The following is a 27,586-nucleotide window of genomic DNA, read 5'->3' as shown; positions in this document are numbered from 1 at the left end:
TGATCCTATATGACGGATTAAAGGGCACAAGAGACCCACTCTGAAGAGGGCTTATTGTGTGATATGTTTTTTTAAGAGAACTTTCTCAGGTAAAATGAATACAGAGAGATGTCTATCACAGGTTTAAGGAACACAACTAAATAATCTCCTAATATGTACACTTTTCCTTCCCTAACTATTTCCATGCCTTATTATTATGCCTTAATCATATTTAATTCATAGTATCACACCAGTTGCAGTATATTTTAGGTAGGAAACCAAGTATTCCTTTCCTAAGTGTCTGCTTATAGCTGAAGATAATATGAAACAGTAGATTATACTCCCAAGAACAAAGTTAGAAAAATCAGAATTTAATAAAAAAAATACTTTCATTTCTGGAGATGATGTCTGTAGGAATGCAGACCCCACTGCATAACCAACAATAAAAGAGAAACACAATCTGATACAACACAATCACACCAAGATCTAATCAAATCTTGGCAAAAAAAACATTTCTGGTTTAGTTTAGGTTTTCCCCTGCTTGAAAAGAAAGGGGAATGGACCAGAAAGGCTCACATCTATGTTGTATTGCCCATAATTTAAACAAGCAAACAAAAACCTTACAAACATATACACAAATAAACCATATAACAATCTGTGGAAGATCAGGGAGTCTTACTTAACTTTTTGTTCATTTACTCCTACTAAGTGTTTCAAAGGACACTTTTTTTTTTTTTTTTTTTTTTTTTTTTTCTGGCAGTTTATATCATCCCAAATTTAACACACAAAAACACCAAAATGTACACTTTATACCTGGGAAGAAAAAAAAAACAAAAAAAAAAACAAACAAACAATCCTCCCTGCTGCACAAGACCTATTGAAAACAAACAGAAGCATGCAGGCAGACAGCAGATCAAGAACCCAAAGTTTATGTGGATGTTCACTTTTCATCACATTTCATCAATGTGGTCTCCCTTAACCATTTACTCATCTCATTCAAACACCTTCCAGTGGCCCTTTAGGTTTCAGTGCCCTCCGTGCGATATTTTTTTTTTTTTTGCCACAATTTCTCCATCTGGCCAAATAAGTAGGAGAAGGTCTAGACAGGTTCACTGACAACTTAACCAAACCTTCCTTCTACCTGATTGTTCTGTGTCTCCACCAACACTGTTTAAGCAGCTTAAGCAAGTTATTAGAGTTTTTTGCCTCTAACACCCACATTTTCTGTGTTACATGAAAATAAGCAACTACTTTGATTTTATTTTAAGATATCGATTTTATGAGTGCACTCCTTCCATGCAGAGGAGGAGTGACTGTAGCCTACTTGAAAGGGACTGGGAGTGAAGCAAGCACACAGTGGGATGAAGGCAATATGAATTATATTTAACATGTTTAGAACACACACTGTTTTATACCAGCAATGCTTTTGCTTATTTTTTGAAATGAGGGTATTTTTGGGTTATTAGTTTTCAAAGAGTTTGCATACTGCTGGGGACACAATCTATTACGTAGGTAAGATAATCAAAAGTATCTCATCTCTCCCTTAGTAACCAAAGAAAGGTCCCACACACTGTCGATGACGAAGACTAGCCTGAAGAAAACAATTTGTTAAAGCAATACGACAGAGCACCTTTGCCACAGGCAGAAAGTAGAACAGGCAGAAGCATTCGCTTCTGCTATTGAGCTGAGACAATGCACAAAGCATTTAGAGGCAGAGAAGTGTGCAGGAGGAGATGTTTAGCTGCACAGGACATTTATTCTGGAGAAAATGATGGATGCCTATTCTAAAGATTATCCTACATAAAATTTGGATGAAAATGCTGGGTAATGTGAATGTCAGAGCTTCCTTTCTGTGTGCAAAGCAAGCAAAGGAAAATAAAATACTGCACAGAAGTTTTCTGAAGGATATGTCTCAAAGTCTGCGTGATGAGCATAAAAATCTGAAGAAAATAGGTGGGAGAGGAGAGCAAGCGAGAGGAAAAGACAGACAGCAGGGCCTGGGAAAGGCAGCTGGTGTTGGAAACCGGTAAAGTGTAAGTGCCTTTGGGGCAGGCAAAGCGATAAACCACAGTATGTGAAGAGCTACAGGAGGTATACAGTTTGGTCAGAGGAACATCAAGGACTGATATATGAGAACTGGTACAATTATTTCTATCACAAAATTGTCTTCAGAGTAGTGTGTAAAATAGTACTTAGGAACAGTATTCAGGATTTAAACTTGAATATTTACAAATCAGGAAGAAAAATATGGAAACTCACCTGAGTAGGGTTGTTGCGTTTTTTGTTTGTTTGTTTTTATGTTTATTTTTTTCCCCTCAAATACATTTAAATGGTTATTATTACAAATTTACAGAACAGTTTTAAGATAGAAAAACAAATTGTCAACAAACACCTGTAGCAGGAGGAATCTAAATAAAAGATGCATGCTATACTGATTTGAGATGACACAGGAATATTTGGCAGAGTTTTTTCCATTTGAATTCCAGCCCCTTATGCTCACACTGTGTCCTCTTTGGCTTAAAAGGACTGCCACCTACTGAGTTATCCTTGTCTTTATATGGAATTAGGAAAGAGATTAACATTGCCTTCAAATAATGAGAATTTTGATTACAGATTTTTTTTTCTTATTTAAACATAAAGACTTGATGAAGTATCTAAATCTTTAAGGTTTAGAGTGTCAAGCACCATTTTGCTTTGCTGCAGAAATTATTTTGATATTGAACTGAAAAGCCCTGCTAGTGACTGGTTCAAAACTACAAGGTTGCTAGGTTATGATGAGGGCACATCAGAGATCAGCACAAAGATAGCCATCAAAGTAACAATATATCAAAGCATCTGAAGCAAAGATTCAGGTAGTGCAGAGAGCATGTAAAGGAGAGTGCTCCACCTTACCGAGCCCTTTCCCCTGTGCCACAGAAGCAATAAAACCAAGTGGCAAACAAGCCTGGAGAACGCTGCCTGCAGTAAACTGATGTTACTCAACGGCACTCGCAGAACAGTGTTTATTGCCACTTGAGATACTTCATCTCTCATTTTGAATTAGAACAAAATAGATGAGTCAGTTCTGAAACACAGCTAAGAAATCAATGATGACTGCGTTTATTCATCCTAAAATATGGCACTGACTGAGGTAAAGCAATTGCCCTGTAGCCAGCTGATACTTACAGCTTTTACTAGGACAATATACTTTTAATTGCTCCCTGTGTTCTGCAGCACTGTGATAGTTTTGCCACAAGTTTTATCAAGGAACAGTCCTCAGGTCTAAATGGAAATTCTGATGGACTTCTGAGAAGCAGGTTATCACGGCATTACAAGCACACACTGTCCCAACCCTATAAGAGACAATACCAGTAAGTATCTGTACTCGTCCTCTGATTATCAGAGCTTTCTTGCAGTTCTCCACAAAGAGAGCTGATGTTGTTGATTAGTTGCTTTCAGGTTTAAGGGCCTGGAAGATGTGATCTGTCCTAGAACTTTTCATAGTGATTGATTATTGCCTCTAAGGACTGTGAGCAAAAAAACCTAGCAGATTCATACATCTGAATTCATCTATAATCTAAAAACATATTTCCATATACAGTAACTAGGAAAGTATTTTAAAAAATTACAGATTATTAGCATTCAAGCCAAACCACACTGCTTAGAAAGTGCAGCCTCTAAAATAACGCAACAAAATTCTTCCTTCCCCCATCTCTCCCACTGCCCTAACATGTCTTTTCTTAAGTTTTTATATTCACGCATGAATAACAGTGGATTGAAATGTGGTTGAATATTAAACATTATATATTATTTTCCCCTTAAATTCTGTACCCAAAGAATGCCATCTAGTGACCATCTACTGAATACAAGAATTGGTATCAATAATGCAACTCACTTCAACTGTTGAGATAACATATTACACATTAAACATGATGTGCATTTCATTTTGTTACTTTTTTTTTTTATGAGAAACAAAAATAATAACATTATAACCTGAGTATTTTTATTCTAGAAGCAAGAGTCCTTGTTGCAGACACGGACATCTGACCTCCAACAGCGAATTTGTCATCTCCTCTGTGCTTCAGCTACTCCATCCAGAAGGTGGCTTCTGTCTTGCAGAACATTTTTAGGATAATTGCCTCCATATGTGTCTACAGCTAAGTACTGAAGCATTTATGGCTTCCCAGCATTTTGCAGACAGATGAAATTCCATTTTCCCTTGCTACCCCAATTTTTTCTCCTTAAGGAGAAAAATTAAAATTACTTCCCTATCAATTAAAAACTAATCACAGCATTTTCTTTATGTAAGCTATGTTGTTTTTGTGTTTTTTTTTTTTTTTTTTTTTTTTGTGACAATATTGCTTACACTGCACATTTTGTTATAAAAGACAAATAGCACAGAAACATGTAACACATTTGAACACAAAACATTTTACAAAAATCCTAAAGGTAAGACTTTTCAACAAGCCCTCATACCATGTAATAAAGATTATAGAAGGCTTTGCGCTCCCATAACAAGACTTTATCTCAAATACTGAGCTGAAAGAAAGTATCCTAGTCAGTCCCTGATAAGGGCATATTTTGTGACATGTTACTGAAGACTGTAATATTCCAGTTGTATAAGAAGATCAGAAAAACAGAACGCCTTCATCTAAAAAATATTACCAAATGTATACTATTTCAAAAACGTTCCTATATTTTCAGCATTTTTTTTCCTGATATTAGAAAACAGATTTAGCTTTTGATTAATGTAGGCTAATACTTACAATAATCTTTCAGATTATTTTTGCCTGTATTTGAAAAAGCAAACTTTTGGAGGGAGTCAACAGAAACAGAGATGAGCAACTGCTGCCATTACCCTCAGAATACAGTCTGGACTAACATGATGTTACTCACAAACTTTAGAAGCAATAAAGTCACATTCAGTTGATCACAGGAAAAACTAACTCCATTAGGGAAGTATCATTAGAAAACTTGAATAAGGTCATGTTCTATATATAATTTGATGGCAAATATGAACTCCTTAAAAGCCCTCTCATACTTGATGAAATTGTCTATTAGGAAATACATATTTAAAAAAAGGCTTTTGCATAATATGATTGAAAGCTGCAACCTATGCCAATTTTTAATTAATAATTACCATTAAAAGCTCACCATTAAAGTTAGATAGTTCCACTAATTCCATGTACAGACAAAAGCACAGCACTAGACTCCAGGAACAGTGTTGTTACCATCCTTTTTCATCACCAGGTAGTGGATTAAGATAAACCCCTCACATAAAATATGACTATCTACACAGGGATTTACTTTCTACAAACAGATACGTTATAAACTACCTGAAAAAAAAAGAAAAAAAGAAAAAAAAGAAAAAAAAAGTACTGAATAATTCTGCATTCTTTTATTTTACCAAAATCTCTCAATTCATAGAAATTCATAATACTATAGTATTACTGCTTTGTAAGATAATCAATACCGCAAACTAAACACAAACAACAGCTGCAGTAGTCTTTGGGAAACAGTTACAAGGGATGCTATGAGAGGTCTCAGAGAAAGAAGCACCTTCACACTCATTCTCATTTTTTTGGGGAATAAGGCAGCACACCCATGACCTTATCTGAAACCCAAAAGGAATTTAAACAAAGGGCACAAAAGACATGTACACCCTCAGCAACCAGAAGTTAAACTGGAGAATGAAATTCAAGCTTTGATTGTATCTTTTTAAAATTCTGCTGCTGTACGTAACAGTAATTGATTTTCTGTAAGGAAAAGATGCAATCAGCAAGTTAAGAATGTAAGAAGGCTTCTGAATATTGATATTCCAGATGAACACACCAGAACAGTAATATTTATTGAGAAATACGTTTCTAAACAGATGCTTGAGATTGTAATATATTAATGAAGTTAACTGATTTGTGTAATACAATATTTGAACTTCAAGGAGCCTTGACTTAAAAGATCACCAAATGCATGTGATAACAATTCAAAATATGTTACTGTTTCTGAAATGTTAGAAAAAAAACTATGAAGGAGATATGTTAATGAGCAGCGGGTCATATGTCAGTCAGTCAGTCAACTGCAAGACAAGAAAGCTGAAGAAGTAAATGGAACTTTGCAGCTGCTACATCTATGAAAACATTTCCCCTGCAGTTATTTTCTGCTGTGCAAGGCCCTTCTAATTTCTGTTCAATTGCTTATTTCATTAAGCTTATTTAATAGCAAAAACAAAACAGCAACAAAAAAAACTACCTTGAGTTAACTTAAAGAACCAAAAACTGTTTTAAATAACTACATCCAGGACAGTTATCATCATCACCTCAGCCCTACTACTCAAAAAGTGTCTGTGAATAATGTAGTGTTTGAATGCATCATTTGTTACATCTTCTTATAAAATAAATTTTAGATTAAAAATTTCTAAAGTGTCATGCCACTTCTTAATCACCTCTGTATAAAAAGAATTTAGTAATAAAGTTGGCTAACTTCACTATTCTTTTTGACCTGAAGGTATAAACCTGCAATGGGTGGACAGCAAGAATACATGAGCCCTACTTCTTTAGAAAAACTAATATGAAAACAAGCTTCCCCCCCTTTTTGTAAGCTAAAGCCTTTCTCTAAATACAGACAGACTTTGACAATAGTCCAGTTACAAAATTATTTTTTTTTAATATCTCTTATTAGCAATGATATAATTTTTAAAGTGTCTTAATACTTAATATCAGCCATATTAAAAAAAATAATAATAAAAAATATGCTGTTTAGTTCTGGGAAATACAGTTCCCAGGAAATCAGTGGTCTCTTACATTGGTCTTTTCCCAGAAAGAGATTCCAGTAGGGACAAATGGTATTTTAAACCTACTCATCTCAGTATCCAAGCAATCTGTTTGAGAAATATGAAACTTAGGTATTAAGGAAAAAGCCTTGTTAGCTGTGAATACTTTTAGAAAGCTTAGATTATTTTTTTTTCCCCCTAGTGTACAAGAGACTACCTGTGGTACTGCTGGCAGCAGTATTTTTCTATTCTACCATCACCTTGGCCAAAATGTGGATGATAGTAGCCTATCAGCCATGCACAGAGGAGTCTGAAACACTAACTCATTAGTAAGTCTTATACTGGAGTTCAAATAGTCTGCCTTATGTTAGGGAAATACATATCATTGAATTAATTCAAAGCAAATCATATTAGCACAAAAAAGTCAAAAAAATCTACATGCGGATTTTCACAAAAATTACATATTGGCGCAGTTGTTGTGAATATAATATGTGAAAATACACAGTGAGTTGACCTGGTGGTTAATCTTGCATTGCTTTTATTATTTCTTGTACATTGTGCAAAGTTGATGTAAGTGTGCAAACCAAATCAGTACTGCTGGCAGAGTCCCTCAGAGCTCTTCCCCAGAACCATGTAGTGTGCCTGGAAAGACTCTGATTACCTTGCCAGAAATTAGTTTCTTGTGTGAGGCTGCTCCTGCTCCTCTTGTGCATTCTTAGCTTGAGTCAGGCAGAATTGACTGGAATATCAAGGAACCTAAGTTTTCCCTGTTGCCTGCTCCAAAGCCAGGTGATGATGGCACAGAAAGGAAGACCTGGACACTGAACTGCTGTCAGGAGAGGTGAGCATTCAGCCTAGCTTATCCTAGAAAGGTATGAGTCCCAACAAGCAATTGCTGTGTGTTCACAAGTTACAATCCTACCTGCAAGTTTTCAGATTATTTCAGAGATGCCCAACTGTACTAAGTCCAAAGGGACAACAGTTAAGTTTTTTACTAGTATTGGATTCAACAGTAATGCAGACCTTCCTCAGCTCAGAGCTCTGAAGAAAAACCTCCTCCTCCTCCTTCTCTTCCATGCAATTTTCCTCCCAGACAGGCTACAACAGGAGTGCGGTGGAAGCAGCGTGGTGACGGCCTGCAGGAGTAGGCCAGGGGACACCGCTCAGACACTAACAGGGTTCTCCACAACCGGTCACCGCAGAAATTAGACTTCCCTCTCTCAGCTGCTAGTTAGAAGGAGTTTTCCCTGATGTATACTTGAATACAAGACAAAGTACCCTTAAATTCTAAAATTCTATACATAAAACGAGGGAACAAATACACATAATTTATAGAATTACAATTTGTTTTTCACATGCTGGAAGTGTGAAGGCCTAAAATCTCAAGTGCTCTTTAGACCCTTTTTTTTTTTCCTCATCAATTTTGAGCCCAAAGGCAATTAACAGATTGTCATAAAAAATAAATAAATAAATACATAATGCCCACATCACAGATGCCAGAGGTGTGAATATTTCCCTTGTTTAAAAAAAAAAATAATAAGGAAAAAGGTAAGAAGTGGGAACAGATCAAGAGAGACTATCCATATCTGGCTTTTGTTTGCTCACAAAGCTTCAGCAAAAATGACTAGAGAAGTCAGAACACAAACACTACATCACTTCTGAGAATAAATAAATACCACAAATCAAAGAGTAAAAATAGATGGAAATACATCCACATATACCTTTAAAATTAGATAGTATTGTCAGAAGAGCTACCAGATACTTTTGTCTCCAACAGTTTAAGTTTGTGTCTTGTAAATAACATGACGACATGAAATATATCCATGTTGACAGTTGTACTCACAAACATGGGGAGAATCCCTAAAGTATTTCTACTTATTGACTTTCTGACTCATACTTCAACATTGTTTTAATATAGTACAACCTAAGCAACTAGATACTGTTTTTAAATAATTTATTTTGATTCTAAGTGGATCAGATGATAGCTTTTGTACTCTGCTCTATTTGTTATTCTGATTGATCTAGGAAAGAGGATAATCAACTATTTACTGAATCTCTACTGTTAAATCTCTACTTTTAAAAGATTCAGTAATAACACAAACGAAAGCAGCAGGAAGATTCTCATACTGTGTCATTTGTTAATAAAAGATTATATATATATACTTTTTATTATTATATTAAAACATGGTTATTAATTTTCAGGAAATATCCAAAAAGTAAATATTAATGTTATAAAACAGGCATGGCAGCTACAAATCTGCATGTTATTGTGATTTAAGAGTGTAGCTATTCAAGACTGGAGCCAGTAACTAAACTATCTTCATACTATAAAGCATTCATTTGTGATACGTTAGAAAGATGCACAAAATATACCTACATTAGGCATACATTTTCCAGAAAGAAAGTCTAGTTCAGTGTGGTCTAAAAAGTACGTGATCAATTTCTTACCTACTTGATCAAAATAGCTCTGTAAGAACCTTCTTAAATATTTGGCTGATGCTTTAAAATCCATTAGCTTGAGCACTTCCAATTAACTTTCAAACGTGGCATACAAGTTGCAATATCCTACAAAGTGTGCTTAGGACTTTACAAAATCCTAATGATTTACTTTTGAAGATGAATATTTATAACACATTTCAATCTTTCTGTGCTGTCTACATGGTGATACCTCACCAAATCTCCAAATCCAGTATTGCTCATGTAAACTATTACAGTTTACCTTCAGGTTTATTTTAAAGTGTTGTATTTGCAGAAGTGAACCCTTCAACATCTATCAAAAGCAGTAAGTAATAATGTCTTTTTAGAGGTGAAGCTTCTAATTAGATAATCAGCATTACCTGCACAACTTAGATAGTTAAGAAGATATATGCTAACAAACTCAATTCCTGCTTAGTGAGGAAAAGAAATTCAGTACTGTTAGTTAACTCTCCATATAAATAGAAGCATGACTGCGCACAAATTTTATTCCAAGATTACTTAAACTTTAGAATCATCAGCCATTATTTTAGGAACAAGTTATATAGAGTTCTACACACAAACTAACATAAAAAAACAAACTTTATATATATTTCACAGGCTGGCTGCATCTCAGTGCACTGTTAAATACACACCCAAAACAGAAAGGAAGCTGGAGGCAATAGTGCACCAAAATATATGGAACTAACGGCACTTGCAACATCAGCTATTTTGCTTCCCAGGTGTATGTTTTCTTTACTTATCAGTCTTATAAACACTTCCCACCCCAAGCTACTTAGAGTTATTAAGCCCTTGTGTCAAGGTCTAGTACTGCGTCTACATGTACTACCAAGCATCTGCACTTTTTAACAGTATCGCAATATGTTTTGGGGGAGTAGGGACCTGAGGACATCCATTCCTAAAAATAGCATCTTCCATAATGCAGCATAGAAGGCATCCTCTGAAGATGAGGAGACATGGAGAGAAAATAAACACTAAGCTGTTCTTCAGCAATATTTTCTCACTTTGATAAAATAACTCATAGGGATAAATTACAAAAGATGAAAACTGGGGATTAGCTACTTTTAACTGTAGAGCAAGAATGTATGATCCTTCAGACAATCACTTCCTGTTTTCCTATGAACTCTACAATTGTTTCCATTAAAAAAGACATTCACAAGAAAACAAAAATCTTTCTCTTACACTTGTCCATCCGCTGCCCAGAAAACAGGTAGTACCTCACAGTGTCAGTAGCATACTTCACGCAAATCATATTTACATATGATAAGAGAATTAAAACAAATGAATGAGAATAATATAAATATTTTAAATATTCATAAGAAAACAAACTAAACCCTTACACCTTTCTTTTTGAAAAAGAAGCACTAATGAGAGAACAAAAAAAGTTTACCTGACTTGTATTTTCCTAATTATTAACTTTTTTTTTTATTTCCTGAATTTGCAGTGCAGTGCACACTTCAAATACAGTGTGCTGTGTTGAAACTCCTCACAGTAACTTAATTTCAGATACTGTTAAATTAATTTTTAAAAGATTTTCACTTTATTTCCTTGTTTGAGTATGCAGATGAAACTAGAAGTACACTAGAAAGAATATGTAATTTTCAATTCTCTCAGCTTTAATAATGGCATCTGGATGTTTGGTAATAGTTATAAAGATTAGGTGTTTCAGAGGTTATGTCCCACTCCAGAGCCAGTTAATAGGCTGGGGACAGAGAGGGAAAGGAAGAAGAGTCCTCAAAGAGCAAAGCTCAGGAGAAGAAATTGAAGAAAGCTGAGCTATGTGGTGATTAAAGGAATGGAGGGAGTAAGGCCTAGAACTGACCCACAGCTACAGAAGCCTTGATCGTTTACAACAGAAATTAATCTTTATTTTACAGCTTTATATCAGAACTATCTGGAGATAGAGAGTCTTAAGAGTCTAAAATTAAATTGGATATTAAGATATTGTCACCAAGGAACTACAGCAACACTGCAAGTCTCTTTTCCAGACAAAGGAGTTCCTTATCTCAAGATACTCCCTTTCTTACTCTTCAGCCAGATTTTCTTTCTGTCTGCGAGCATTACTTTATCAGCAGCTAACAGCCTACATCTAGGATCATACCAGTACTTACAATGCAAACAGAAAAAAATCAAAGGATCACATTTCTATTCTAATTTTGTGTTGTATTTCTCCTCTGGTTTTTATCTAAGCTTTTGCTTCTGCAGTACTAATCAGAGCACTTGTCTATAAATTGCCCTTCTGTCTTCTGGGGCAAGTACTTAACAAAAATCACCATTCTTTCTATTGCATTTTAAACAACCTTTGGTTCTTAAAAATAAATCTTGGCATTGCCTTTTCTCATGGTCTTTTGTTCACTGCACTTAACTGTATCCTGCTCTTGTATGACAGAATCTTAGCAAAATATATTTGTGATTTTTGTAAAAGTGCCATGCACAACTCCTGTATGTGTGTACATTTCCTCTCAATCAGAAGTCTACTATTCTCTTCGAAGTCTTAAATGAGACCAAAGATTTTGCAAAGATTTTGTCCTGGAAAATAAAAGGAAAAATTTAATCTACAGGATTTTACAGTCAGGAATATAACTCTTTCTTGTATTTCTTCTTAAATATTGACCAACAAACATTGTTATAACATGGAAAATAAATTGTTTTTCTAAGTTATCTGAGAGAGAAAACATTTAGAATGGAAATAGCAGCTGAAATTAATTTTTTCTTTCCTTTAAGTATATTTTATCTTTAGATAACTATTTATTTCTTTAGATATTTTTTATCTTGCATCTTTTTGAAGCGGATAGACATACTAAAACTTAGGCTAAGAAAAGGTAAAGTTTATTTACACCCAGTGAGGAGAATGTAGCAACAGACAGCCAACAACTCACTGATGATACTCATCACCATGAGTTTTCTGAATTCACTCAACAAGTTCCTTTTTTTTTTTCTTTAAGAGAAACAACTGTGTATGCTTTTAAATTATATGCAGCTAGGAAACCATATTTTGTTTGTGTCTCAGACTAGCTTCAGAGTGCATGTCAGTCCATACCTTTGACCTGCTAAAATAAATATTTATCTGCATCTAAGTTTTCACAACTGATAAAAAAAAATTCAAATTGCTGTCTTGAACTATTTTTCAAAGGAATGTCAGATAATCCACCCTCCTCTGGTGCCTATTTCCCTCTCCTGCATAGAAAGGTAGAACAGGTAGAAACATTAATATCATAGACATTTATCATTAGGTGAATGAATTGTACCCACCACGGCTTTACTGTCTACATGCAGTCAAGTAAACTACATGAATACTACAGAAGCATCATGGGTGGGATTAATTGTTTTTAACTGCCTTATAATTGTCACTAGCTCATTACTGCAAAGTCAGGGGTACTTGTTAACTCCTGCTCTTCAATCAGTGCGTTACTGAACAGATGATTCAGGCGGTAGTTCTCTGCACTATCAACCGTTAGGACTCCCGTCCTTTCCACTGATCATTGATCATTTTTCCAAATGAGTCTCAGAACAGGACAGCCTACCAAATAAGATATAAACATATGTATTTAAAGCACTCTGCTTCAGTCCACAGTGTAGCCACACAAACCATTTTGCCACTACAACAGTACAGAGAAAACCGTGAATGGAAAATAATTGTAATTGACAAACAAAATACTGCTGCACAAATTTTGCACCCAAAAAAGATGTGATTATACAGACAATGATGTACATGCATATATATATGATATATAACTACAACTATAAAAACTTAGTAACTGAGAAAGTAGTAATTTATTTTTTTTTTGTCTTTCACATAGTCATGTATAAGCATATCTGCGTGAATTTTAATTTAAAACTTTACAGAAATGTTGGGTTGTTCTTGTGTCAAGGCACTTTGCAGCTGGTAATTTGTCAAGTGCAGATGTGCTGGAAATGTGAAACGCCTTCCTTTCCCTTCCATCCTACAAATGTTCCTTGGCCAAGACTTATAACACGGAATCATTCTTAAGCACATCCTTTCCACTGCCACGGTTTTCTAATCCCTATCTGTTTCTCGATGTTGTTGGTATCTGACTGGTTTTCCTCAGTCAATTTTTGGTTTGACCATGCCTATCTTTCATAACATGTATGAACATTCTCAGCACACCCTGAAATAGCGATACTTTCAATCATTCATAGCAATGTGGTTGCAAAGACTTCTACTCTTGTTAACTAACTTCAGCTTTCCACCTCCTGAAATATATTGTTACACAGAAATGTATCTAACAGAGTAGAAATACTTTTCTTAACTCATATCATAGAATCATAGAATCATAGAATATCCTGAGTTGGAAGGGACCCTTAAGGATCATCAAGTCCAACTCTTGACACCGCACAGGTCTACCCAAAAGTTCAGACCATGTGCCTAAGTGCACAGTCCAATCTCTTCTTAAATTCAGACAGGCTCGGTGCAGTGACCACTTCCCTGGGGAGCCTGTTCCAGTGTGCAACCACCCTCTCTGTGAAGAACCCCCTCCTGACGTCCAGCCTAAATTTCCCCTGCCTCAGCTTAACCCCGTTCCCGCGGGTCCTGTCACTAGTGTTAATGGAGAAAAGGTCTCCTGCCTCTCGACACCCCCTTACGAGGAAGTTGTAGACTGTGATGAGGTCTCCCCTCAGCCTCCTCTTCTCCAGGCTGAACAGGCCCAGTGACCTCAGCCGTTCCTCGTACGTCTTCCCCTCAAGGCCTTTCACCATCTTCGTAGCCCTCCTCTGGACACTTTCCAACAGTTTCATGTCCTTTTTATACTGTGGTGCCCAGAACTGCACACAGTACTCGAGGTGAGGCCGCACCAGCGCAGAGTAGAGCGGGACAATCACCTCCCTTGACCTACTAGCGATGCCGTGCTTGATGCACCCCAGGACACGATTGGCCCTCCTGGCTGCCAGGGCACACTGCTGGCTCATATTCAACTTGCTGTCTACCACGACCCCCAGATCCCTCTCTTCTAGGCTGCTCTCCAGCGTCTCATCACCCAGTCTGTACGTGCAGCCAGGGTTTCCCCGTCCCAGGTGCAGGACCCGGCACTTGCTCTTATTGAACTTCATGCGGTTGGTGATCGCCCAGCTCTCCAACCTGTCCAGATCCCTCTGTAAGGCCTTTATGCCCTCATTTGAGTCCACAACTCCTCCAAGTTTGGTGTCATCAGCAAACTTGCTCAAAATACCCTCTATTCCTACATCCAGATCGTTTATAAAAATATTGAAAAGTACCGGCCCTAAAATGGAGCCTTGAGGGACCCCACTGGTGACCGCCCACCAGCCTGACACAGCCCCATTTACCATAATCCAACCATATGATCCAACATTTTAACTATTCAGCCAAATTTAATATTATAACTTCTGGAGGTTTCCCGTTAACCTTTACTACACAAACTAATTTTTTTAATGTAAGGAATTTTTAGATAAATGAGACAAGGATACATTATATTTAATTTCCTTAAAGTACTAATTTGTCATACAGATAATTAAATTTAATTCCTTTTATTATTGCCAGGAGAGCAGCCAAAATATGTAACTATTTAAAATGTCTCTCTAGATATCATTAAACTAGTGTTGGAATGTGCATAAAATATCTATAAACATGAAGACTATGGCTTCCTGTGATTTTTGTTTAATTAGTAGAAATTTAGCTACTAAAAAGTCCTGAAACAATACACTGAAGTCCTTTTCACTTGTATGTAAATCAAAATTATCTTGACCTTTAGAGCTATTTTTAGGTATTTGCAAAACTAATTCATTCTTTAAGTTGTTTACAAATTCCTCTCTTTACACAGTTGTGTAGTGTTTGATTCTTCATGAGGAGTCACAGCAGTTTCTTCAGACAACAGTAAATAACAAATGCTCCTTTGTCTACACCCAACAATTTCCACCCCAAGACAGCTGACAATGCAGGGCCTGAATTGAGGGTTAAGAAACTCAGGGGGCATCTTCCATTTCAAATCAGTAAGCAGACACAAATTTCAAAACTCCATTCTAAATGTGACCTGTTTTTAAAAATAATGAAGCCAAGTTCAATTACCATTTAAAATTCAGTGTATATTTTAAGTACAGAATTAGAAACATTTGCTTGGGTTTGTGTATTTTAACTGAAGACAAATAATCTGTTCCTGGTTTGAAAAATAAGGCTATCAATATCACTGTGATATTCTTTCACTTCAGTACATAAACACACTCTGCAATATTGATTGTCTGAGTAAGCACAGCCCTGGCATGGCGCGTTTCAAAGCCCAACCCTTAAAACCAATGCCACAGAAAATCTGCTGCAGTTCCTAACTGGTGCCTTCTGACTCTGCCCTCCAGGCAGAACATGGAGTGGCTGATACTAAGAAAAAGACACCTGTGAGATGTCAGAGTGAGACAGAGATAAATTGAAAGGAGATGGTATGAATAACCCCAGTAGAATAACTTCTTTGCAAGCTCTCTGGCCACATGCCAGGCCACCTGAGATACTGGAAAGGTCTGGGGCTGCCTACCTAGAGATGATCCAGCCCAAGAAAGGTATGCCAGTTAGAGAGAAAATGGTCCCCTTAAGAAGAAATTAAAAGCCTTACCTCACCAGCTGTGGTTAACAGTTCACATGGCAAGTTGAGATGCCAGAGTTTCCCTTTGATACCAATCCAGTAAAAAAATTAACAGCTTTCTGGCGAAAGAGAAACCACTTACATGGTTTTCACTACAGAATAAAAGCTGCAATTGGTATGTAATGTAATAACTTTTTTTTTTTTTAATGAATCAAAATAGCATGCTTGTTTTCACACTACTTCTACAATGTTCAGTTACTATCATCAAGCAGTATATTATCAAGTAATTTTTTCGCCATCAGGCACTCACAGATCTGTTAGCAAGCTGGAAAAGGCCACTTTCCTCTCGCTTTTGTTGCAGGCAGGTATGAAAGCAAAAAGCAGTGACGTAATTTAAGATCAGACTATGGACTATCTACCAGGTGCTGCTATTTAGGTATCATTTTCTTGAACATCTCCAGCACTGCCATTACTATAAGGAGACACTCTTATCATCTTCCTTAAATTATTATGAATTTGAACTTAGATAATTGGGGAATGTTTCAAAGAGTTTTCAGCCTCTGTTGTCAAGCCTTTAATCTGAACCATTAAAAATAAGAGGGGCAAAAAAAATAAATATGTCATTTAGTACCAGAGAATACAGAAGAAAAGGTGATTTACCAACACTTTCTGAATACACGTAAGATTTGCCTTGCTTTGTGTCAGCCATTTTAAGCAAACGGTTTTCTAAAGAAAGTTTTAGGTTATGCTAAATGAAATGAGTTAAATGAAATACCACACTTTATTTAATCCAAATACATACCCAGAATTATTTTAACAGAAGTTATATTCTGAAATAAATAATACATATATAGGTGTATCAGCAAATCCTTATTAAGCAGTATTTCAAAAAATAAAAAGGGGGGGGGAGGGAAGAGGGGATGTAGAATAAAAAAATAAAAGCTCAAACCCTACTCCTACTATAATATAACATACTATAATTGAAGATATTTACAGAAAGAGCAAAGGCCAAATATATTTGATTGTAAGATCATAAGACACCAGCAAGTAACTCTAACCAAGAAAAAAAAAGAACTATTAGTACAGGGGAGAGATGTTAATATAAATGTATAAATTCTTAATAAAATCTGAAATGATGCAAAATTCCAGAAGGAAAAAGCTATGGATTTTGCCTAATAACAATGGAGATATGCCAAATGATTGGTTAAAACACGAACCAAAAAAAAAACATTGGTTTAAAACATTTAAAAAAAAATTTGACTCTGGACTTTGATGGTTAAAAAAAAAAAAGTGTTAGTCTGTGTAGTTTTCATAAGAACAATGAGGAATCCAAAAGTTACGTGTTATTTCTAGATTGTTAGTACACTGCATAACGGTGCTTCTCAAATTCTGCCACAGGCTCAAGTATCGTGTCTTTAATAACAGAGCTTAAATTCCTAAGAAGTTTAGATCACTTAATAAATCATTCATTATATACCTTTATCTTTTTCATACTTCTTAAGTAATTTGTAACATTAGAAAGTTTTGGCTTCTTTATATGTTCACAAGCTTTGAAAGTTACTTCTTCACATTAGATGGACTGAAATTTTGTGCAGAATATGTGAAGGAAACTGTGGAAGTAAAAGGAAGGTACTATAATGGTAACTGCTTTCTTTTCGAGACACTCTTCAGAATTTGCACTTTTTATCCTTTATTGTTAGATGGACATAGAAGAAAAAAATGCAAGAAGCAAAAAAGAAAAAAAAAAAAAGTGCACTTGCATGTCTGAATTCACACATCAGCAATCCCAGATGCATTTGAAATGTTGAGTTTCCTAACATAAAAGTTTAATTTTATATTGCTGTGCAATTTAATTTTAGCCTATTTCAATGCTTTAGAGAATTGTGTTGCTCCTTTTCAACTGATTAGAGTTATTCCTAAGTGGCTCTTAGCAAGAATGAAAATCAGAGTGAAAGGGATGAAGTGCATGTCAGCTGAGGAGACGAAACAGTAAAATATTATGAATTAAAAATTACTTATTCAGAGATAAAGATGCAGACAGGCTTAGCTCTAGATCTAGGCTTATATTTTCTTTATTTTAAATAATTATTCCATGTTTTTGCTTTATGGTGTTCTCAAAAACTGGAGGAATCATGGAATCTTTATTTTACTCTTTCTTGAAACCAAGCTCATACCGTTAGCAAAAGAAAATCACTCTTAATTTGAGAGGGATTATCTGACCAGTGAAATCAGTTGGTAGACTCCGTCTTCCAAAGGACAGATATCCTTCCTACAAACACTACTGTTATAGTAAGAAACTTCTGTTACATCTTGGTCAGAAGAGCAGGGACTGGAAGTCTGCAGTGTCTTTTAAGTTGGCCTTGATCAGACAGAACACACATCACCAGGTTGTGTGGGAAGCACATTACTCCACCCTATAGCTAGTGTGTAGACAAAAACAACTCTCAAGTTACCTCGGCTTCTGAATTAGTATTATTATAGAGTGATGATTCATTTAGAAGTCTTTTCCCAAACTGCTGTTTATCATTACTGAGAAACACAAATGCTTTGCTCAGCAAAGCTAAAGTGCAGAAACTTGCTGAGATTCATTCTTTAAATTTCCACTACTTGAGACAAAAACTAGAGTTGATCTGCATCCTCAGCTACAGAGAGTTGTCAGAATTGGTTGACTAGTATTAAAACAAGCTCCTAAATCACCTGGGTTTTGAGGATTGGCTTGGAACCAACTCAGATCTAGTTCATCACACTGACTTTTTTGTTCCAGGATAGATTATTTTTTCCCACTTTTTGTTGAAATGGAATGCAGTTTATACAAAAATGTAGTGGGTAGCATATTCCTGATCTTCACCATAAAACAGAACACTGTTTTTGTGGATACTCACATCCACATCATTGCATGGCTACATAGGTAAAAAGAAACAGGTAAAGGAACTATTTTATTACCGAAAAATCTTACCTACTGGAAAACTGTATTTTCAAGTTGCTGAAAACGCAGAAGCAAGCTATGCTGAACGTTTAGGTACAGACATTTGGAGGCAGAAATCCCACCTTAGATGCTAGGTAGCATCTGCTCTGAGCATCAATGACACTAGAGGTCAGCATGGGAACGTCTATATTAGCATTTTAGTCTGGGCCAGGAACATGCTTTCTAAGTACTGCCTACTCTGCTGTAGCCCACAAGACTGAGCAGCCTTAGAGTTTGCAAACTGGACCCTTTAAGGAGGAAATTAAATGAAAGATGCCACTGGTGGTTGTTCAATCAACATGCCTGGATTAGAAGTAGTCTGAAATAAACACCCAGGACTCCAGTGTTACAGATGCTGGGTTCATTCTTTGGATTTGCTTTCCACCTCTTGGACTACTTGCTAATGTAGATAAAGTCTCTGACTTCTATCTGTAGTAGAAGAAAAAGCACTACTTTGCCAGGTGAAAAATCCCAGTCTAGATTTTATGTAGGAACATGCAAAGAGAGCATTGTGAAGTACAATCTTAGAAAAGTAAAGACCATCTAAAGTAAAATAGACAGAAATATTGTGAATATAAATACTGGTAGTCATTCCAGAACATTTCATCAGGTGTCTAAAAATCACCAGCTAAGAAGATGGCTACAAAAACCTAATAGTATCTATGAAGCTATTGTAAACAAAGCAAAACACTCCATCTCATTTAGTAGAGCAGCTTCAGAAAGAAGTTAAAAAAAGAAGGAAGGAAAGAAAAAAAGATGGATAGAAAATGAGAAGCTGAGCAGTAAGTATAAGTCAGAAACAAAGGATTGTACAGAACTGGAAGGACAAGTAAAACAGGATTTAGACAAACTTGGCTATTAAACTGAATTGAATGGTAAATAAAAGATGTGTATTTGAAAAGGACAAAATTTGAGAAATAAAGTCAACTTGCTAGGAAATCAACTGGTATCTGAAGCACAGAGATTTGTAATGTCACATCTTCTCCTCACTCATTGAATTAGACATGCTACAACTATGTATAATGTGTACCCTAAGTCCACAGGACAGAAAAAAGCACGGAGTTTGCTACTTAGTGAAAAATCACCCCAAAGAGGATATGAAAGATGAGCAAGGAACTCAAGGAAAGGTACACTGAGAAGGCCAAGAGATGAAAGAGAATTACTAAAGTGAGAATTACTAAAAGACACGCTGAGTCTGCCTGCATTTCAACATCATCTGTAAAATCTAACAGTTCTACAGGCACATCAGTAGAGAGAGAACATAGCAAGAAGGAATAATATACAGTAAAGATGGAATGTAATTAAAGATAACTTCTAGCTTGAAAACTAAATGAATACTTCAGCTACAAGCAATCAGGTTATCTATATCTGAGTGCTGAAGGACATGGAATATAAAATCACAAGTCCAGTAAAAAACATATTTGTAGCAAATCTCTTAAGTCGGAGTAATACCTTATGATGGAAGAAAAACAAATGAAAATACTTATACTTAAGTAGGAGGAAAAAAATTGTGTCTTCCATTGATGGTGGACAACTGATGTTATGGACAACTTATTCTTCTGTAAATCATTTTCCATTGGACGGTATTAGGCAGCAATTCTTAATATTTTTAAGAATGAAAACAAATTTTAAGGATAGAGTAAATGAGTAAAAGGAAGCCTTGCTCTTCTATGGATAGAAAAATTAAAGCTATGTCATAGTGCATTCTTGGTGGATACAAACTATTGCTGCCAGAGATTCAAGATGACTTGTGATTCTGTGAGCTGTACCCCTTAGCTAGTAAATTCTGTTAAGATGTCCGTTAACCCACGGTAGTGCCTCACATTTCCATAAATTTCAGTTAACTTGGATTTAACATGTATGAAGCTTCTCCTGCACAGAGCATCATTCTAATCCACCCAGAACACTTTGACACACATGAAAAACGTATATTTTTAAATATTTAGGAATATAAAAAAAAAATAAATCAAGAATGGAATGTATTCATAACTAAATAACATAGGAAAACTGTCAATGCAGAAAGAAAAAGTATGTAACATTTGTATTGTGTTTTTGTTCTGGGAGAAAAAACTAAGATGCTGTATCAATCTCATCTGAAGGAATACTTCAATCTCACCTGAAGGAATACTTTCGACTCTAACAAAGCTACTGGTGAATGGTAAAAACTGCTTACTAAAGCTACACTGTTTAAAATGAGATGGTACAAAGATTTTGTGCCTAAGAATTTTGAAAAAGCAAGCAAAGGAATTTAGCAGACCACTGATAATTATTTTCCTTGTCATTATTCGTTTTTCATTAGGTCTTGAAATACCAAGGAAACTTCGTAAGACTGAAAGAAAACATGTTCTTTGCCAGTGCTATTAAAGGGTAATGAGACAGGCTGGATAATTAAAAGCCTATAAGCCTAGCATCAATCGTAGCAAAATAATGGAATAATTCCTACAAGGCTCAATTAATGAAGGATTAAAGAAGGGGTATAGAATTAATGCCAGTCAATATGAATTTTTTTGGAAAACAGAACTTGCCAAGCTAGCATGATATCTTTGAAGAGATCACAGGAACCAGGTGCTGTTATGTGCTGCCTACTTCCACAGAAGAGTCTGGATGGCAATGAAGTTCCCTGAAAATTGAACATGTCTTACAAGTGAGATTATACATCAGCATGACACGAAACACCTGCCCGCCAGTTTTACTGGGCATGTAGTGTTTAATTGTGGTTTGTTTTTTCCAAGAACTATTTCTCTTTCTTTCATTCATGGTGTGCAAATGACAAGCTACTATTAAACATAATTATTCAAACTTAATAGCAAAGGGAAGCTGTTTGAAGAAATGTTCCTAAATCTCATTTGTAGAAAAGAACTCTTGCTTTGGTCCTGGTCTGAAAAGAGCTGAGTTTGAAATTCATTTCCTACACATTAAGACGATCTACTTACTAAATCATTATCATAAGGAGTTCTGCTGCTTTGCAAAGTCCAAGATGCAAATTCTTGCAACTTCCACATGTTTATGATGTTTCTCAGCTGATGTTCTTTCAGCAGTCCCAGCAGACCTAATTTAATTTCTAATCATTTCACCATGCTTAACACATTTTTTCTAAATTACTTTTGCATTTGTACTCGGAGGGAGTACAGACTGATTTTTGCTTGTAAAGCTCTCTTCTTTCATTTCCATTGTTTCCTATGCAAAAGGAATGAAACTGACTACATTGAGCAATTCAGTGATTAGCTGCTTTCAGTCTATACCATACTTCAATAATAATATGGTGCATAGTGTGCATTTCACATATTATTTCACACTTACAGCCCCAGCTTCTATCACATCACACACAGAAGTATGTACCTCATTTATGCCCTAGTTGCAGGCCAGAACCCTAAATTTTTTCCAGAGAGCCCAGCAAAATACAGGAATGCACTCAAAGGTATAGAAAATGTGCCCATTCAAGTTTGTTTAATTACATTTTCTTCTTTTTTGGAGAAGAAGAATATTGTATTTAAGGACTTTAACTAGTGTTAACATTAAACAAGAAACAAATACAAGAACAATCAGAAAGACAATAGTATGCAGTAAGTATAAATTTGAGTTTTGCCAGACACATGGCATAAGTTTTCATAATTTCATGTCAGAAAATTTGTAAGATGTTTCTGTTGATATTCTTTCAGCACTTTCAGATTTGGTAATCCTTTTGCTATTCTCACAACATTTTTCTTCTTAATTTGCATTTTAGTTTGTCTGATCAAAGCAATATTTTCTTGCAAACAACCTTGTCACATATTAAAACAATCATAATATATTGAATTTACTTCCTACACTGTTTCTTGAGAAGAGCTTAAAGGATTTGTGACAAACAGGTTTGATTACCTTCTTTTTTCAAAACCACTGTATATGACTAAAGGTAATGCAAAACTTCTTTCATATTTCAGAACTTCACTTAATGCCCCTTCCCAGATATTTTTTTCATATTTGGACACAGATGCACAATTCAAATTTAATTCAGAGCTGCTATGAATCAAGAAACATGTTTATGATAGATGTCTTTCTGAAGTCTTTCAGTTAAGTGGCCACAAGATGTTATTGAAGGATCTTCAGAACAGTTGTGTGGCTCTTCCATAACTCATGTCCCACACAGACTGAATTTATTCATTTTCCATAGTGTTTCCAAAAACTGAAATTTCACTGGAAATTCAACTTGTTATTCCTTTTTAGTACTTGAGAACTTCATTGCTCCTAGATTTTCCATTTCCAACCTCAATCTTTCTTTTGTTTAATATTCTTCTATGATTTTAAATTCTGTTTGTTTGTTTGTTTTTCTTCAGCCCTTTCAGGAGCTACACAACTATCACAACTATTCTCACTATTTTAGAGGCTAAATCTGTTCTCTCAAACATTAAGCTTGGTTTTGCCTCTTCCTCTCTCTCTCTCTTTTTTTTTTTTAATTTCTCAAAAGAGAAATGGAAGTATAACCTTTCCATACAGTGCATAGTTATCTAGAGCAGTGTTCTCGATGCCTCATTCCCTCATTCTTTTAAAGCTTTCTTATTATAGAATCTACTTTTTCATGTTCATCTTACCTCAGCTTCCATTGTAAGCAAGGAAATTAAAATTATTATCAAATCTTACAAACATTTTCAAATCCTTACAACCCTGGAATTACCTCATCCAGTGAATTCTATTTCATTATATCTTGTTTATACATACACGTATACCCCTATTTAGTGCACATGCAAGAAGTAAAAAAAGTATGCCTGTGTAGTTTATAATGGCATATATAAAATAATAATGTTCATGAATCAACAATACTATATATAAATTTTAGTGTATTTTCTGTGTATTGCCAGGAAGTTCTTAATACATCGGAGATCCAAAACACATCAATAGTTAAATTAAAACTGCACACACTCATGGTGAACATTAATTATATTCTTGGAGCTCATTTATAATGAGCTTTTAATTGGAGAGTATGCCCTCATATCTTAATTCTTAAAAGGAGAGAAATTACAAGATGTTAGGTAATTCTTAAAATAACATGCTTCAGTGTACATATTTTCTTTCTTTTACTATACATGAACAGTAAAGACTGTTTGCCTAAAGTCAGTCTTCCTTTACTTATGGCAGTTGAAGCGTATGATAACAGAGAATTCTATTTCATTTTTAATCAGTAAGGTTGTAGTGGGACGTGCCCTAATGGATGCTGCCTCTAAAATTTAGCAAAAAGGTCAACAGAGGGAACCTTACTCCCATGAAAAAGAGATTAATACATTCTATGACTACCTCAAGTTTGGGAGACAACTGACCAATTTTCCTTCTATTATTTATCTAATTAGTCATTCTCCAATACTGTATAAAATAAAACACAGCATTATGTTTTACAAAATGTCTGAATACATTGCTATGTTAGAGCTTTTGCAGAACTTCACAGCATAGTCCTTCATTAGAAAGACTGTTTGCTTGGACAGCATCCAGTAAAATCTAATCAATATACCCATCTTTATTTTTTAATTCAGCAGCTCAGCTTTATTTAATTCTCCAATTTCTAATATTGCATAAAAGCACTGCTGTATAACACATTACCATCTAGGCTGCTAGTCCAGATACATCACATTTGTCATTGTTAGAATTCAACAAGAACTTGATATGATTACCTGGTTTGCTCTCATTTGGTTTACACTGAACTTCTTCAACACATTCTGCAGGAAACCATCCAACATGTCCCCGGGTGCTGCCTTCCCAGAATCCACCTTCACCAATGCTTAAAACTAATCACAGAGACACAAAGGAAGCATTAGACTTTTTTGTCTTCTAATATAAATACCAAGATTATTTACATAACACATTCAATAATAATTGACTATCATGTTTGTAAGAGCAAACATTGTACAATAATTCAAATTCCAGAGCCTCAAAAGGGGGCACAGAGTAACCTTAAATTAAGAATCTTCCTGATCAGTCTTTGCAACCCCTTCCCGAAACCATTCGTGTCAGAAGTTTTTGGGGCCCTGACATATTTTTTTTCAATTTTCACTTTTTGCATTCCTGCTTTTATCAGGGATAAATGTATGGCCACATTAATACCAAAATTCTGCTTGCCTGTTCAAATTAACCTGAAGTGCTGAACGTCTTGTAACACTGGACCCACATTGAAATTGGGAATTGGGTTTTTGTTTATATGCATATAAAGAGATGCATATGCATATATATGAGAGAGAGCTCTCATATGTTTCATACTTCCTAAGCAAAGATACCACTTCATTTAGTGGGTAGCTCCAGAGATTTGTAATGTAGGTCAAGTAATATGATTTAATGGTTTGAGTATACAACATATACTTGAATATCCTATAGGTGAGATACACAATATACAGTCTTTTGAAACATTTCTGTGACTTTTCTCAGTAGAAGATAATGACAATAGGGAGCAGAATGATTTGCCAAAGGAAGAAAAAGCTTTTTACTCTAGTACCAGTTACCTTGATAGTAATCTTAGGACATAACAAACATTGTAACAAAAGACTGCAGAATAAAAATGTATGTTTCTATTCGTCAGCAACTGGAGCTGAAGTTCTTACCAATCATTGTATTTTAGATTGAAAGAACATAAATGTTCTATTAAAAAACACTATATATTATTTTGTTAGAATAAATATGATATTATAGACCAATAAAAATACAGGTAGCTCTTCTAAATAGGTTGATTGGGAACAGCTCGGTTGTACAACACAGGTCTACAGAGTACATCTGTACAAAACACAATGTTCAGTCTAGAGGTCCCTGAGCTACCAAAAATAAGCCTGTGGAAGTTAAAGCGGCACAGCTCCATTAGCAGTGTGCTAGCTAAGCAGCCAAGCTAACTGGCCCTGCTGAAAATCAAGGCTAATTAGCCCAAGCTCATCTCTTTCCTAACATATGCATATGGTTTTCAGGACCTGGAATAAAATCTCTGCAGGGTATTGCAGTATGGTAGGGATATTAACTTGCTCAGAGCTATTTTGATGAGCTCCAACATGAGCACTCTTTGCACTGTTAAAACATGCCTTATCAAGCTTTAAAATTGTAGTCCCCAAGCCTGAATGCAATTGAATTCTGTATCAGTGGAACTGCTGTGACTCAATGGCTTTGAATTTGAACTTGATTTGCACTGCCATAGAGTCAGATGAAAAATCAAATTGATGATAGGCAGAAAAAAAAAAAATATATATATATATATATATACATATATATATATATACACTGATAATACTAAAGTAGTAGTAAGATATACTAATACTATAATACTAAAGTAGTAGTAAGAAGCTTGGTCTAAAAAATCAGGATCTACAAAGCTGCATTTGAAATTAAATATTTATCTAGTTTGTCATTAACGCAATCTTAAGCTATTTGTGCTGTTGCCTAAAGAGCATGAATGTCTATTAGCAGAAATTTGACAGAAAAATATTTTTAAATAGATCAATTTTAAGTTCTTTTCTACTGTACATTCAGATACACAGATTCCATGAACTGCATACTTACAGATCACTTTCAGTGAGAAGTACATAATAAACCCCGGGAAACACCCATTAAGGCAAAATCTGGATGGGTTTTAAATTTACAATTTATCAAGTATCTCTCAGTATATCTCATGTATGTGAGGAAACCTATAGCCAACTAGGAAGTTAAGAGCTAATGTGGGAGGGCACTGAGCTTGGAAGACAGCAACAATTCCACAGTGCCATGGAAGCCAAATAAAATTTGTTCAGCATTCCTTTTCTTTTAGGTACCTAAGACCTATTGCTAATGTTTACATAAGCAGAAAATTGCATCTGTACATTGAAATGCAAGTCAAAATGAAGAAACAGGATCTGTGCTTTAATGATTTTAATAAAACAAATAATACATAAATTAAAGTATTAATTAATATAAATTTGGGGCAAAATTAATGAAAAACATGTTGATAAATTCCAAGTGTTCTTGAAAATTGTTAAAGGTTGTGTATAGTACTACCCAAAGTAAATCTGATAACTCAATGTTACATGAAACAGAAGCCTGTTCATATACCCAATACCAACTACTCATCAGCTTTCAATTCATTTTTAACAATGTACCCTTTGTTCACATAAGAGTAGAGTGTATTTCTTACATATGAGATTATAAAGTAGGAAGACATAATTAATAATATACATATAGATATTGTAAGTATTGTAGCATCCTATTGTACACTGATTTAACTTCAAATAATACATGATTAACTTCAAATAATAAAGGATTCCAACCAGCTGAAAGAAACTGCAAAATGTGAGACAGCAAAAGACACGTACTGAGGAGAGTTTTCATTTCTAAATCTCAGTCCTGATTTCACTCCACAAACCAGCAAGATAGGAAGAAAAAAAACTACTTAGCAATTAAGAAAGACTTCCCTAATTCAGTATTTTATTAATCTGTCAGATCTGCTATTTTGATTTTCCAAATTACATTAATGTTTCAATCTCCAAAAAGCATTTGTGCTGTGAGAAAGAAGTTGGGTACATCACACCCGTAAAGTAATTTCAAAAGTTTATGTTAGCAGCTGATAAAACACCGAAGTCAAGATGGGAGAAGGAATGTGCTTTTTAAGTCTATATGTGAGTGCAAGGCAAAAAGTGGACGTGCAAAGCAAAAACACTCCCACTTTAGATCATTATTGCATGAACTATTAAATATTAGCAATTGCTAACAGCAAGAGCAAAGCAGTAATACCCTTAGACATGCCTGAAGACATAACATCTATGGAAAAGAGGAAGAAGAGAAAATGAGGTATTGCCAGAATGCAGCCAGCCTTCAACATTCTGGTTCAAGATGAGAGATTACATCTACAAAGAAAATAACTGGGCCTTTGGACTTCTTATTAAGGAAGAACAGCTTTATGGGTTC

The 27,586-nt window shown here is 35.2% G+C and overlaps 1 protein-coding gene across 6 annotated transcripts in view; it reads right to left on the bottom strand.

Moving 5' to 3' along the window:
• The window catches only part of SHANK2 (SH3 and multiple ankyrin repeat domains 2), a 347,944-nt gene that overhangs the window by 179,067 nt on the left and 141,291 nt on the right, over positions 1–27,586 (bottom strand). For all 6 annotated transcript variants that reach the window (XM_084522208.1, XM_084522207.1, XM_084522209.1 and 3 more), the window contains one exon: positions 24,349–24,462. In XM_084522208.1, the coding sequence (XP_084378334.1) occupies positions 24,349–24,462 (114 nt within the window). The remainder of the gene's footprint in view (positions 1–24,348; positions 24,463–27,586) is intronic.

Source organism: Aythya ferina (genome assembly GCF_964211825.1).
Source record: "Aythya ferina genome assembly, chromosome: 5".
NCBI lineage: Eukaryota > Metazoa > Chordata > Aves > Anseriformes > Anatidae > Aythya > Aythya ferina.
This window is presented reverse-complemented; position numbering and strand designations above follow the sequence as displayed.